The 16,265-nt window shown below is 47.9% G+C and overlaps 1 protein-coding gene across 1 annotated transcript; it reads right to left on the reverse strand.

Moving 5' to 3' along the window:
* Window positions 1-14,672: 14,672 nt before the first annotated feature.
* On the reverse strand, window positions 14,673-15,107 carry LOC141734521 (claw keratin-like). Its single transcript, XM_074566368.1, has one exon. It carries the CDS (start codon window positions 15,105-15,107, stop codon window positions 14,673-14,675), a length of 435 nt encoding a protein of 144 aa, XP_074422469.1.
* Between the last annotated feature and the right edge of the window lie 1,158 nt (window positions 15,108-16,265).

Here is a 16,265-nt window from a genome sequence, read left to right on the forward strand (position 1 = left end):
ACAAATAGGGTATATTTGTGTGTGTTTGCGTGTGTACAGAAAAAACCCATAATTTCTTGAGATGTGATCCACTTTTCCCTTTTTATTCTGACAATATCCTATGACCAACAATATTTATTTCAACAATAGAAATTTCATTTTTTAAAAATAATTAAGGGTATTTCATATATGTTTAAATATGTTTATTGGGTGTTTTTTTTTTTTTGCATTATATACGAAATTTAAATCTGAACATTTTAAACAAGTGAAAAAATAGGCTGTACTAATTGAAAGACAAACCATTTCCAATTTCTTTGTGTTACTCTGAAAATAGGAAATTCTATACTATACGGTATCAACTGATAACTTCTCTTAAATTTTTAAAACACATTTATGCATAAACCTGAGCTACTTTTAAATAAAAAATGAATACCTTCAGATGTGGAATTTGCACTTCATGACCAGTTGAAGGAAACATTGATTTGCATTTCTAGACTGTTATATCAGATGAGAACATTTTCAGTTCAAGGAAATTAATATAACAATTCAGCATGGTGAACATGAAAAGCCTTTGCTAGTAGGTAATTTGTCCAAAATAATTCTCCAGAATCGCCCAGTGTGTTACTGCAGACCAGAATGGTGAATTTTCAACGCAGGTTTGATGGATGTTTTTGGCGGCTCACCTCGGAACTCACGGGCTTGTTTTCTTCAGATTTCTCTTTTGCGGTCTCCTCTGCCAAACTCTTGAATAACCTGTTGAATAAGTGTCTAGGTTCTGCTTCATTTCTATGCTTCGCTTTTACCTGGATGCAAATTCACATGAACCTTACTTCTGCCGGAAATTGGTCGCACCTGGCATTTATGGGATGAGGCAAGAAACCCTACAGCGATCCCTTCCCTTGTGGTCTACCCACCAGGGAAATGTCAGCACCAAAGTCCATAATTCTGCCTCCTACACGCAGATCAGGGTTTGCTGGAGAGCTGAAGCTCCTGCGGACTGGGAGGAGAAACGTTTCCTCTTGGAAATCACTTCCAAAACTCAGTCTTCCTGTGGCTCCAGATGGCTCCTGCCTGGGAACCGTCCCAGTAGGTTCATGCCTTTGTCATCAAGCTGACAGTCACTTTTACTTTAAGCAACTCTTCTCCCGCCCTGTCAGGTGCCTTCCTGTTAATTACGGGGAAGAAGAGGCTTCCTCTTGAAGCCTCGCCTTATCTGGTATGTGCATACTTCTCGTCTTCCTTTGTAAAACAGTTTTTCCTGATGACGAGGGCTGGCAGACACTTGCAGGATGCGTGCCCAAAAGCCAGCCCCACCAGGGCAGCAATGGGAAGGACTAAGCTCAGGGCTCACACATAGAAATCAACTGCACAAAGTAATCTCCGGTGGAGAAACAGCAATATTTATACTTTGAGGCACATGTGGTGTCTCTCACCTCTCACAAGAGGTGAACGTGAGCTCCTGTGTGTTCTTGTATCAGGTAACTATTTCAGAGCTGTGGAAAATTTAGGGAGTTTGGCATTTGGTGTCGCAGTGCATTTTGAATCCTCAAATGTGGCATAACTCAGGCTGGAATGCAGTCAGCAAGCACTGATTTAATTTTCTTAAATCTTCACATTTCTAAGCTAATATTTGGGAAATAAGCAGTGTTTTGGCGTGTTTGGTGACAGAGGGGCAGAGTTAAGACATGGCAGATGTGAGTTTTCAGGACTGGCTTGGAGGAGACAGAAAATGTAGCGTTCAATACATTCTCAGTCACCTCAGACTCCACAGGTTGCTTAGAATTGCAGATCTGAAAAGCTAGTGCCTCCTTTTTTTTTTGCTATGTGTCAGGTAAATAATTCATAAAATCAAATATAAAAGAAAAATCCCATAAAAATATAACAGAAAGCAGTACTGCGATGCAAGATCTTTTAATGAGAGTAAGAGCACTGTACACAGCAGTTACAGCTTGTAGTAATACAGAATAGGAATATCCAGAGGTTCATACAGTCTTTAAGCAAGGAGTTACTACATTTCACAGCAGATGCTTTTGGGACTGTGGTGGTGTTTGGTGAAGAGCAGAGCTGTCAGCGCAGCATACGGTGAGATGAGGCATCTGCTCCGTCTGCATCTCCTGTTGCAAAACTACACATCGAAATACACAGTAGATCCACCAACAAAGGCTATGAAGGAAGAGTTGACCCTAAAAGCAGGTTATTTGAAATAGCTGTAGACATTGAAGAGAGATGCTAAGCACTCAGGATCATTCCTGAACCACTGCTCTTGTGGGAGCTTAGCAAAACTAAAATTCATACAGGAGCCATAAATCACTATTTTGCCTTTCGTTTCCTATCTGGTCGTTACATGGATGGATTTAGCAGGGGTAGCAGGGGTAGCAGCTCCCATAGCTGTATCTACGACTGTAACAAGAAGAGTAGGGGTAGCAGTAGCGGGAGCTGTAGGAGGGGTAGCAGTCACGGTAACCGCACTGACTCCCGTAGCTGCGGTAGCTGCAGGGGCTTCCACAGTCGTAGGTCCGGTAGCTGTACACGGTCCCATAGTTGCAGGGAGAATAGCAGGAATCCTCACACTGGTTCTGGTAGTAGAAAGTCATCTTGGGGTGATGGAGGGAGGCAAGTCTGAAACACAACAGAAGAGAAGATAAGGTCTGCCCCAGAGACCAAGTGACAGCTCGCTGCTTCTAGCAAACCCTGAGTGAGCATGAGAGAGAGGGAGAGGGGAGAAGGGTGAATATGGGAACCTCTCATGAGGAAAGGCTGAGAGCCTTGGGGCTGTTCAGCCCGGAGAAGAGAAGACTGAAAGGGGATCTCATCAATGCTCATTAATATCTAAAGGGCAGGTGGCAAGAGGATGGGGCCAGGGTCTTGTCAGCAGTGCCTGGGGATGGGACAAAGGGCAATGGGCACAAACTGGAACACGGGAAATTCCGTCTGAACATGAGGAAAAACTTCTTTCCTTTGAGGGTGCCAGAGCACTGGAACAGGCTGCCCAGAGAGGCTGTGGAGTCTCCTTCTCTGGAGGTATTCCAAACCTGCCTGGATGTGATGCTGCTCTGGGTGACCCTGCTTTGGCAAGGGGTTGGAGGAGATGATCTCCAGAGGTTTCTTCCAACCCCTGCCAGTCTGTGATTCTGTGAACCAACCCAACATCTCATAGAATCTCCATTCAGGGCTATACCCTGGCTCCTTCCTGCCCAGCTCACTCCTTTCTTTTCCCCTCCTTTTTTTTTTTCTACATAAAAATATTTCATGCTGCTTTTCTTGTTCCCATTGCTTAGAATTGGCAGTCTGGGTTCAGATGGTGTTTTAGAGAGGATATTGTTAGGATTAGGTTGTCTGTATCAGTGTCCAATGTTTCTCTAGAAACTGTAAGTGAACAGACACTAGTTCAGGAATGAATTCTGCCAGTTTTTGCTGTCGAGAGAAGACACCACAGAAGATATCCTCCCCTTGTGCAAGTCAGCAGGGCTCTGCTGAAAAAAGCAGCTTGTTTGCTTGGACCTGTGTCCGTGCCTTAATTGCCAGTTGAATATATACTTGCTTTTTGTTCAAAATAATTGAAAAAAAATTAATGCATTGTCGGCTTCAAAATAAAGAATCCTGAAATGCTTCAGTATATCATAAAATAAGGTAATTTCTCATAGTGCATGGCTAGATAAGACAGTTTCCTAAGTGTATGTAGGCATCTTAATATCCCATTTTTAACAAAAAAGAAATGTACTTGCATGGCCGTGAAAACACAGCCTTTGCTTTTAAAGTATAACTGCCATCTGAATAGCAATATCTCAAAAACACAGCATCTACACAGCAATAAAGACATTGTAATAAGTCTGACTTACCAAGTTCGGTGAGAACGTAAGTCTGGAGATGCGAGTAGAGAGCCTTGAATTTCTCTCCCTTTTATATATTTATCTGACCAAGCCTACTGTGCTTTAAACTTGTATTCATCACAAAACAAATTCACTTATGCACGTCATTCCTTCAGTTGATGTAATTGTTTTTCATGGTTTGTGATTATTAGTCAGTTCTTGGCTTCCAAAAGCATGACACTGCATTGCAATTTTCTTTCATGTTTGGACTTCCTGGGTCAATTATATTTGTAGAATTAGTGTGGTGAAATCTGTGTTATAACAGGAAAGGGAAGGAAGGATATTGAGAGCAGAATTGATTGACATTCACAATCCCATTTCTGGAGCAATGGACAAATTCGGTATATGAAGCTTGCAATGACTCATGATTGGTTTGAGGAAGAAAGAATTTCAGATTTTTTACAGAAATATTAATCTTTAGAAAGCACTTCTTGTTTCTTTTTATTTCAAAATTGCATTTTTAGGTCAAAATATTTGCTTTATTTCTATTTATCATTTTGTTCGTATTGTTTCCAGCTCAAAAGCAGAAGTAAAAGAAAGGTGTTTGGGTTAGAGGATGAGACTGGTCTGTACCTTGCTGCACTCAAATATGCATGGACATGTCAATTGTATACTGTGGCCTGCCACAGGAAAGTCATTCTGTAGAAAATCCAATTTACTTGCTTGCTAAGCTCTATCAATTACTTTTACCAAACTTCAACAGCAACCTCCTAAGTCTACATAGAAGGAAACTGGGGTCCTTTTTTTGGTGTAAGAAGAGTGGAATTATTTTTGAAGAGGTCAGTGACAAGACTTTAGGAGAACCATAAAGCAGGTAGCAATCGATAATAAATCTAAAAGCTTTCAAGCAGAAATAACAATATTTGCAATTTCCAGGCTTTGAACCATAGGTGAAATAAACTTACAAACTCAGTCTTCTGGAGAACCAGCCCAAGCGCCGCCAATTTAATTGGATCCAAAACCATCTGCTCAGTGATTGTTTACACGTAGATCAGAAAATGACTCACTCAGGGGTTCATTACAAGGAGCAAGATAAAACAACCAGGAACATATCTCTGTAATAACTGTAGTTTTCCTGAGAAGTCCCTCAAATGCTAAATATGGTTCAACGTGACATCTTCTCAATGTTGTTGAGGTGTTTAACTTAATAATGACGGTGAATAATGCGGAGCCCTGTGAATGTGACCTGGTAAGCAGCAACATCCCGGTCTTCCCTGGTGACCTTCAGCTCAAAACGCTGTTTACTCGCAGCTAAAGGAAGGATAATAATAGGCACGTCAGATGTTCCGTGCCTTTCTCTAAATTTTTGAATATCAAAGCCTTCATTAATACTTATTAAAGATTTAAATGTACAAAGAAATTTATTATTTAAATATTAATACTACGTTACTGGAAACCGCCCTAGTGTTATGTAACACAGTTTCTAAAAACGTATATCGGGTTATCCTGTTTCTATGCTTTATTAAGGTTGTAATTTATAGCTTCAGAATTGTGTGTCTGGAAGTTTTTTTCTCTGAAAATATGTCATATACATACCACTTTAATGCTTATAGGCCAATTTTCTAGCTGAATCAATCAGCACAGCAATATTCTATTGCATGACGGCATCAAATCAAAGAAATGGTCTTTCCCCCTTTGCTGGTCACAGGAAGTGTTGGAAGGGATTGGTAAGAACGTGGTGTTTCACGTGTCATTGAAGTTATGAAATACATGAAAAGGAGAGGCTACCCCTTCCACAAATATTTCAGAAGAAAGAGGTACAACAAAGTACACGGATAGCGAGGCTGGACTTCCAAAAGTGGCGTATTTGGTAATCTGTACGTCTTTGCATATTCTGTCGATTTGTTGCTCTACTGAAGTGGTGAATTCAGCACAATGATACCAAGGCTTAATTGCCCTATATAGTTTTGAGATGAAAGAAACCTGGAGGGTGTAGCCTGCATGTCACAGTGCCGGACCAATAATCAGAAACCCCGGGAAGAACCGGTATCTCAATGAGAAGGAGTCATGAAGGAAGCAGAATGTGTTCGGTAATTGGAGCTGACCCGGGGTGCAGACGTGTCTTTCACGCGCTGGGCGGGACCAGGCGCTCTATAAAAACCCGCGCCGCCGAGAATAATGCATTCACTTCTCCTGCCTTATCCTCCTTGCAGAAGTGGGTAAGTCGGAATAGATTTAGAAAACCTAGTGAATAATGAAGAGCTTTATTTGACATTGATTCCCCTCTCTTTCCCCCTGCTCCCAGTTTCTAATCTAGATTAATGCATTGGGAACTAAGGTTGTGATTTGATGAGAATTATTTATGTGTAAGGTATTCTCTCCTCCTTGGATTTTCATTAATATTTGTGTGTTTGAAACTGTGTCAGTCCTGTGCGTATCCCTCTTTTCCCTTTAAGTCTTTGTCTTGGTATGGCTACGAAGGATTTTCCAGTTTATTTCCTGACAGCTCCCTTTTGACACAGGCATCACGGTTCACAATCCCATCTCCCATCATGATCCACAGCAGGTCTGTGCAAGAGAGATGAGAAAGGCTGGTCAGGACAGAGGATTAGGGGGAAGACCTGCCATTTAAAATCAGGATAGAACAATAGATGAGCACAGAGGGGGTCCAGCAGCGTGCCTGGGTTTGCTGGCTCTCCTTCCCTCCCTGCATGTTTGCAGCATTTATTTGAGATTTACTTGCTGTCGGGAGCATTGTCTTACAGGCTTTTTCTTCCCTGCGATGTTTTAGGCTTGCCTCCCTCCATCACCCCAAGATGACTTTCTACTACCAGAACCAGTGTGAGGATTCCTGCTATTCTCCCTGCAACTATGGGACCGTGTACAGCTACCGGACCTACGACTGTGGAAGCCCCTGCAGCTACCGCAGCTACGGGAGTCAGTGCGGTTACCGTGACTGCTACCCCTCCTACAGCTCCCGCTACTGCTACCCCTACTCTTCTTGTTACAGTCGTAGATACAGCTATGGGAGCTGCTACCCCTGCTACCCCTGCTAAATCCAGAAGGATTTAATGGGAAACAAGGACTGAGAATTAATTACCAAATTCACGGCTGCTCTTAAGGGGAGGGTTTGCAGGAGCACTGAGTCCGGGACTGCGACTGAAAGCTGTAGTATTTTGGAGAGCTCAGTGTTTCTGTGAACTTCTTCAATGGTTTTCCAAAATTTTTTGTCTTCCTTTTTGCCCACTGACTTCTTAACCCTACATGGATTTAGTGATGTAAAGCAAGCTGGGCTTAACATGGATAAACAACTTCATAATTCATTTATAGCTCTTCCCAGCTAACATTAACAAAATTTAAAGTGTGCCTGTACTAGCCTTCCTATGGATATATTTCTGACTTAACCGCTTTTGAAGCTATACCAAAGAAACAGTAAATCATCTGATTCTAATTGTTTCATTGCACTTAAAGCAAGTGGAAAAGTTTGAAATTAGAAATTGATAATCAAGTGCTGCAGCTGTAGCTGCAAAAATGTTACCAACGAAATTGGGAGTTTTTCTGCACATATAAATTAATCTCTGTACGCATTCTTTCTGCTTCTGCTTTCTGTATTATTTTAGATTGTGATTGTGAGCTTTATTCTTATTAAAACACTATAGCATCATCACATGTCCCTGTTTTTCTTTTTCTGACTTGGGTGTACACAGATTTTTGTCCCCTGCTTGATATGTTTTATGGAGACATATTGCACCCTGTAGCTGTTATGAATGTCAGCTGAACCTGAGCACAGCTTTTGAAAAGAAGTAACCCAGTAGTATCTCAGAAAATTAAGTCACCCATTTTGGAATTTCCTAGGAAGGATTTGGAAATATTCTTTTGAATTTGCCTCAGCATCACAGTGCGTGTGCAGACATTGGACGTAACAGCACCACATCTGAGTGCTTTGCAAATGCACAGACTGCCTGCGGGCAAACTCAATTTCACTGGGGAGTAAGCCAAGAAGTTGAGAGAAAAGTCCCCTTTTCTCAAGTGCCTTTGTGCTGGCAGTGTCTGGGATACTTTCTGGATTTAGAGACCCGATCTGATATAGAGCAGAAAATTGCACACTTTCCATTCACTTAATATTAAGTGCTGGTAAGGAGAAGCGGTTGCAAATACTACTGCAAGGCTCCATTTGAATGACAATGAAATGGCATGAACTTCCCCATCTGCACAATCATACCGCGGTTATTAGGGTGAGATCCCTTGACGCAAGTCTGAAGTGACTCTATTATTCATGACTGAAGTACCTAACTGGCAGCAGCAATAACCTCTTAATAGTACGCTGCTGTAACACGGTCTGGGCATAAACCAGCCATTGAAGTGCTTTGAAAGCCCTATTAAATCCTTGAACCCTTATTGTGAATGTAATTGCTGCCCTTTGAAGAACACACGCAGCGGCGCCTTGAGAGCAGTCTCACAAGAGGAACAGAGCTTGATTGTGCTACAATACAAAATATGAATGCAAAACTCATCGAAAACCTTTGCAAGCGAAGTTGTGGTTTACACTTCCATCAACTTTGTGGACGGAGCTTTCTCATCGCTTCTGAGGAGCTTTATTCACTGGCCTGGGTTGCCCAGAGATGTGGTGGAGGCCCCATCCCTGGAGACATCCAAGGCCAGGCTGGATGAGGCTCTGAGCAACCTGATCCAGTTAAAGATGTCTCTGCTCACTGCAGAGGGGTTGGACTGGATGGCCTTTAGAGGTCCCTTCCAACCCAACTCATTCTGTGATTCTATGAAAGCACTCACCGACTCTGGTGCCTGACATGTTCCCTGTGGAAGCACAGCGTGAATTGCTGGTCAACATGTATCTTGACATTAAGGTCTATAAATTCAGCTGGAACTGGGCATATTTTCATTTTTTTCAGTAGCCAAATCTATTAAATAAAATCTTGAAAGTTATGAATAAGTTGGTAAAAATTGGAAAGGCTTAAGTGTCTCGGAGTGCACAAGTAAAAGACAATGTTAACTTAAAATAATTGCTAATATCTCAGTAGTTCTACAGACTGTTTATGGCTTTAGCTGCTTTAACAGGGGACCTACTTAAAAGAAAGAGTTAGAAATTCATGGAATGCCACACACATATATGTTTCTTCCACTCCAGGAAATCTTAAGATAAAACTAGAAAGAATTCCGCATTTCTGGGATGAGAAGGCAAAGTAACTAATGGTAGGGTCTGTCACAGGTGGTTGCACAGAGCCGCATTTGAATGGAAAATATGAAGGCTATAAAATCACATTCTGACTAACACATATATTGAAATGTCTGAACATGTACTTTTGAAGTGACTATTATTCAATAATGAAGCACCTAACAAGACCAGTAAGCTTTTAATGGAGTAATAACACACTATAAATGTATAAAATAGGAGAGTCTGAGAAGTCCTTTGAACTACGTAGCGCTGAAAAATGTGAAGACGTTGGATACTTCTGCTTCAGAAAAGGACCACAAAGTAACAAATAAATTCACTGATACTTTTTCTTTCACAACCTGTTCCTTACACACGGGTTAATAGCTTATTTGTATCCGCTGTGTGCTACAACCCAAGGGTGTCTATCAAAAGCTGGTGAACCTCTCACAAACCATGTCTACCAACCCATGTGCCACCTGATGTTTAACCATCTGGCTTAAGCTTCATTATCAACATAGTCCTGGCCAACAAGGAAAATCAGAAGATCAAAATCACACAAACCAAGCAAAAGTTGAGTTATTGATGCAATGTGGATTCTTTAATTGGGATGGAGAATGCAACAGACAGTAATGTCGGGAAACAAAACAACACAGAAACAATTAATCGGAAACAGCAAAATCATAAGGCTGCAGCGAGGCACAACCCAGGGCCCCACGCCAGAGATTCCCCCTCCTATCGCAGGTTGGGGGTCTCAGAGTCGGGCAGAGCAGAGGAGACTCATCCGAGGACAAGTACAGCTTCGTTGTACGGCAGATGGAGGGGAGCTTTTGGAGGCAGTGCTGGAAACGCTAAAGTCGCCAGCTGGAGAACTGCAAGGTTACTCTGTGCAAACAAGCAAGGACCATCAAGTTCAAGTCGCTGCTTTGCCACAGCCTAAAGAAGGGCTGACAGCTTTGTTCTGCATCTGGTGGTGGAAGACAAGAGGTGCTGCCTGCGGGGACTGAGGGCAGATGCAGCGCTGAACTCCATGGATATTTGGGGCTTAGCAGGGCCCGCAGTTGCCACTGAGGTACCTGTGGCCACTGCGCCAGCCACCATATCCGCAGCTCCCAAAGCCTCCGTAGCCCCCAGAAAGCCCATAGCCTCCGTAGCCCCCAGAAAGCCCGTAGCCTCCATAGCCCCCATAGCCCCCAAGGCCTCCATAACCACCACGGCCTCCAAAAGTGCCGCCGTAGCCCCCTGCAACGCCAGGGGCTCCCGCTGAGCCAACAACGCTGTACTGCGGGAAGGAGCTGAGGATGGGCCCGGGGAAGGTGACCACCGAGGCCGGGGGCTGGATCACCACCGTGGAGTCGGGGCACTGGCGCACGCAGGGCTCGTTGGCGGTGTCAGCCAGCGGGGCCGGGGCGGCCACCCCACAGGAAGGGACGCACAGGCTGGCGCAGGACATCTTTCAGGCAGGCAAGGAGTCCTGGAAAAGACGCCAGGGATTAGGCAAGGGTGCGGGGAAGGGGCTGCATCAAGGGAGGCAGGGAGAGATCCCCAAGAGGCTTCCAGGAGCTGGACTTACCCTGTTGATCAGGAGAGTCAAGTGGAGGAAGGTGGATAGAGGGCTGTGAAGCCCTCAGCTCTTTTATACATGTCCCAGGCTGCCCGGGGCATCGGCCAAGGGGCGGTGGCTGGAACCCCAGCTAGTCATGAAATCCAGCAGACAAGCGTCATGGTACAGATTGTGATGCGAGAAAATTATATCCTTCTTCATTGGGAACACTGGTGTGCAAACGTGCCCTGGAGAAGAAAGAGGTGATGGGAGGGACAGACAGTGATACAACACTATATGAAAGAAAAATTTCTGCGGTAGCTGACCTGGCATCATTAGCAAACCCTAATCTATCCCTAATCCCCCCACACTTTACTTATGTTGAAGAGTCCTGAGCATCTTGCAGAAGTGCTTTCAATTCTGCGCACAGCCATCACACCTTTCATTAGCTCCCTTTTACAAGCCGGTAAACTGAGGCACCAGGAGGCTGGGCAGGCTCAGGATGTTTTCCACCATGTCCAATTGCCAGCAAAGGCTACACATATCATGGTCTTGGGGTCCAAAGACGCTTCTTAATTCGCAAAATCTAACATTCTGCATGACATTGGTATGTTTAGGTCCTGCTTTCACTTGATGACATGCAAAGACAAGAGGAGATGGGTCCCATGCATGACAAAACCCCAAATGCACAGAGCACTGGTAGAGACGTGATGGGCACAGCAGTGGGATAGCACATAGGAGACCTCTGAGAGTGGGGACATATAAGGAGGAGCAGACGAACAGCAATGGGACCAGGTCACTGCTGGATCCTACGACCTCATGTCTCTGGGCATGGTCCTCCCTGAGCCCTCTGTGGAGATGCTTGATTACTCAGCTGGGCACTCAGGGCTGTGCTGGGACATTCTGGCCAAGCACCCACAGAGCACCAGACTGCACGTGGCCATGCTCCCCACAAGCACACTGGGCACTGCTGGCTATGAGCACATGGCTGGGCTTCTGCTGAGTCCGGCGTGGTTGGGCACAGCAATCTTCTGCAAGATGCCCAAAAATCCTTCTACGTCAGCAAAGTGAAGGATTATGGACAGATCAGGGTTAATTGGTGCCATGAGTTCAGCCACATCAGCGCCCTGACTTTCATGTAATGTTGTGTCATAGTCTGTCCCTCCCATCACCTCTTTCTTCTCCAGGGCACAATAGCAGGGCATTGTCCTCAATGAAGAGGGGTTTAATTGTCCCGCATCACAATCTGTGTCATGAAGCTTGTCCTCTGGATTTCGTGACTAGCTGGGGCTTCTGCCACCGCCCCTTGGCCGATGCCCCGGGCAGCCTGGGACATGTATAAAAGAGCTGAGGACTTCACGGCCCTCTATCCACCTTCCTCCACTTGACTCTCCTGATCAACAGGGTAAGTCCAGCTCCTGGAAGCCTCTTGGGGATCTCTCCCTGCCTCCCTTGATGCAGCCCCTTCCCCGCACCCTTGCCTAATCCCTGGCGTCTTTTCCAGGACTCCTTGCCTGCCTGAAAGATGTCCTGCGCCAGCCTGTGCATCCCTTCCTGTGGGGTGGCCGCCCCGGCCCCGCTGGCTGACACCGCCAACGAGCCCTGCGTGCGCCAGTGCCCCGACTCCACGGTGGTGATCCAGCCCCCGGCCTCGGTGGTCACCTTCCCCGGGCCCATCCTCAGCTCCTTCCCGCAGTACAGCGTTGTTGGCTCAGCGGGAGCCCCTGGCGTTGCAGGGGGCTACGGCGGCACTTTTGGAGGCCGTGGTGGTTATGGAGGCCTTGGGGGCTATGGGGGCTATGGAGGCTACGGGCTTTCTGGGGGCTACGGAGGCTATGGGCTTTCTGGGGGCTACGGAGGCTTTGGGAGCTGCGGATATGGTGGCTGGCGCCGTGGCCACAGGTACCTCAGTGGCAACTGCGGGCCCTGCTAAGCCCCACACTGGGTCCGGCCACAGACGAAGGAGAGCTCCGTAAAAGCCCCTGGCATATCTCAACATGGCACTCAAGGGAAAAACATCCCTTTGGCATTGCTGGGCTCCAGAGCTCTGATGTCTCGCACCTGCTTGCTGCCCAGCTCTACCTTCCTCTTGCCCTGCTCGAGGATCCTTTCAAGAGTGGTTGCCCCCTTAATGGCAGAGACTCACTCTTGGTGCCTGCTCCTGCAGCATGGCTGATGCTCGGTTGAGCTCTGCCCAGTGCCACAAGACAGGGCAAGACCCTGGCCACGACTCGGCTCTTCTCCCAACTCCCTCCTCCCCTGCAACTCCAATAAAAGCTGTCTTGCATCGCAATGTTGACTCATGGTATTTCTTGATCCTTCCTTCTTTTTCCTCACTTCCCCCAAACATCGGGGCATCTCAGTCTGGGCTGTTTGAATCTCCCAGGGTGGTGCCCTTGGAGCCTTTGGGCACTTTGCTCAGTGTGTTACAGGTGAAGATGATGGTCCCAGCGGGGTCTTGTAGAGCACATCCCACTGAGCTTCCTCTGGTCTCCCACCAGCAATGAACACAATACGCTCCCAAAGCCCACTTCAAACATGTGGAAGTGCCACAGGTGTCTTGCAGCAGCTCTTCCAAATCCTCTGCAGAACCAGCATGCCTGGCATCACCTCCTTTTATTGGCTTGTTAGTGGTCACATCTGTAAGTCCAGGGAAATGTAGAGACAACCACTGCATGTAGAGGACTGATGTCACGTGCTGGCCATGCCCTTGTGTCTAGCTTGATTTGGAGGCCACTGGGAAGGGGCGGGAGAGACACAACCAAGTTTCCTCTTAGAGACATGAAATGGCCATGGGTATCCAGTGACATGAAGGACTAAGCTCTTTGAGCAGGAGGTTGGACTGCCCACCCTCCTGAGGTCCCTCCCTTCCCCAAGTATCTGCTGATCTTTTGATCCTGGCACTGCAAGGTGGTCTTGGGCAGAGACAGTTCCAGCCAGAGGCATCAGGAACGGCAGTGTGGCAGCATGTTGGTCTCTGCTGGTGAGCTCAGGAAAAGATGGGTCATCCATCCCCATATCTACCCAGCTTCCCCTGCAATGACTCTCGGCCATCTGCTGTCTCCTGGCTCATGTGATGTCCCCTATGTATCCTCTGACGGCACGGTGCTGGAATGGCATTCTGGTGACCCTGTCACGGTCCTGCGGAGTTTTGCTTTGGGGGATGTGGCAGTGTGGGCTACTTTTTTGTCTGGTGTGTGAAGAAGCAAAGCGCCAGTAAAATCTGGTCCAGAGCCCTGGTCTGTGGGAAGCTCTGCTGTCATTGCTGGGCAGAGGCGTGTCCTCAGGCTGCTGGTGGGAATTCTGGGAAGAGCTTCTGCTCAAGCAGTGTGGGAAGAGAGGACCAAAAGTGCTCCAGGGAGCAGTGGGAGATGGAGGAATAACAGGAAAAGGGCGTGAAGGATGCATGAATGTGGAGAGGATGGAGACAAGGCAGCTGGGGAGGTGCTGGGGGTTGCTCTCCATTTCCCTTAACGACCTGTGGCCTCCCAAATGACTCTGACCTGGACTTTTGCCCTTGGGGTGGTTCCATTGGTGTCCCAATCCCCACAGCCCTGGTGCAGCCGGGAGGAAAGACAGAGCAGGGAAAGAGAAAGAAGCTTTTGTAGAGGGAGATGAGAACTGTCCTGCTCTGGGTGAACCTCCGGCAGAGGGACGTTATGCCCAAGGGCAGGCAGGAGGAAGCCAGGCAGCTCTCGCACATGCTCCTAACAAGGCCACGGGTGGGAGCTGGCTGGGACACTCCTGGGAGCCCGTGGTGTCACTTGGGGTATTGGGTATGGGGGAAGGACCAAATAAAATCAAAGCTCAACATTGCGATGCAAGACAGCTTTTATTGCAGTTCCAGGGGAGGAGGGAGTTGGGAGAAGAGCAGGGCCCGTGCCAAGGGCAGACACATCTCCTGCCAGTGGGCAGAACGACAGCGAGTAGCAGCCATGCTGCAGGAGCAGGTAGCCAGCAAGGGGCTGTGTCTTCACGGGGCAACGAGTCCCGGAGAGATGCTGAGGTGGGGCAGGAGGGAGGGAGAGTTGAGCCCCAAGCAGGCACCAGATGTCCACGTTCTGCAGATCAGCAATGCCAAAGGGATGTCCTTCCTTCAGGTGTCATGTCACGATGTGCCAGGGTATTTTCCAAAGCTCTCCCTTGACTTTGGCCAGACACGGTGTGGGGCTCAGCAGGGCCCACAGTTGCCACTGAGGTACCTGTGGCCACGGCGCCAGCCACCATATCCACAGCTCCCAAAGCCTCCGTAGCCCCCAGAAAGCCCATAGCCTCCGTAGCCCCCAGAAAGCCCATAGCCTCCGTAGCCCCCAGAAAGCCCGTAGCCTCCATAGCCCCCATAGCCCCCAAGGCCTCCATAACCACCACGGCCTCCAAAAGTGCCGCCGTAGCCCCCTGCAACGGCAGGGGCTCCCGCTGAGCCAACAATGCTGTACTGCGGGAAGGAGCTGAGGATGGGCCCGGGGAAGGTGACCACCGAGGCCGGGGGCTGGATCACCACCGTGGAGTCGGGGCACTGGCGCACGCAGGGCTCGTTGGCGGTGTCAGCCAGCGGGGCCGGGGCGGCCACCCCACAGGAAGGGATGCACAGGCTGGCGCAGGACATCTTTCAGGCAGGCAAGGAGTCCTGGAAAAGACGCCAGGGATTAGGCAAGGGTGCGGGGAAGGGGCTGCATCAAGGGAGGCAGGGAGAGATCCCCAAGAGGCTTCCAGGAGCTGGACTTACCCTGTTGATCAGGAGAGTCAAGTGGAGGAAGGTGGATAGAGGGCCGTGAAGTCCTCAGCTCTTTTATACATGTCCCAGGCTGCCCGGGGCATCGGCCAAGGGGCGGTGGCAGAAGCCCCAGCTAATCGTGAAATCCAGAGGACAAGCTTCCTGACACTGATTTCACGTGATGCGAGAAAATTATATAGCTCTCTAATTGGGAAAATGGCATGCTAGTGTTCCCTGACGAAAGAACAGGCGATGGGAGTGACCATGATAGGCCATTACCTGTAAGACAAGATGCTGCTCTAGCACCCATAAATGTAACGTTTCTCTAATCCCCATTTTGCCTATATTGAAGAGTCCTGGGCATCTTGCAGAAGTTTACTGTGTTCAACCACGTCATACCCAGCAGCAGCCCAGCCACGCGCCCAGAGTCAGTGGTGCCCAGCGTGCTTGTGGCTGCGGGGAGCACGGCCACGTGCAGCCGGGTGCTCTGTGGGTGCTCGGCCAGCATCTCCTGGCACAGTCCTCAGTGCCCAGCTGAGTAATCCAGTCCCGCCGGAGATGGGTTGAGGAGGACCACACTCACAGATATGTGGCCAAGGAAGCTGAGAGTGTCCTAGTCCCACCCTTCCTGCCCTCCCGCACCCCTGTGCATGTCCCCCTTCACACGCCGCCTTGCTGTCTGATCTCACTGCTCCCTACCCACGTCTGTGTTGAGCCCCTGCATGTTTGGGTCTTCACCCCACGCAGCAAAGTGTGCCCCCGTTTCTTTGCATGGCTGTTAATCAGGGAACCCCAAACACACCCTGTCAAGCAAGGGCATGGAGATGGCCAAGGCTTAGGGATGCTTGTCACCTGTTGCCCTAAAAGGCCCCCAGCCCTCATGAGCACTGGGAGATGGTGGGCATTTAGGAGTCATTCGGAGCACGTGGAATGGCTTCTTCCTTTGCCCAACCTCCCAGTGCCTCAGTTTACCAGCTTGTAAAAGGGAGGTAATGACAGGCGTGATGGCTGTGCACAGGATTGCAACGCGCTTCTGCAAGATGCTCAGGA

Source organism: Larus michahellis, chromosome 24 (assembly GCF_964199755.1).
Source record: "Larus michahellis chromosome 24, bLarMic1.1, whole genome shotgun sequence".
Taxonomy (NCBI): domain Eukaryota; kingdom Metazoa; phylum Chordata; class Aves; order Charadriiformes; family Laridae; genus Larus; species Larus michahellis.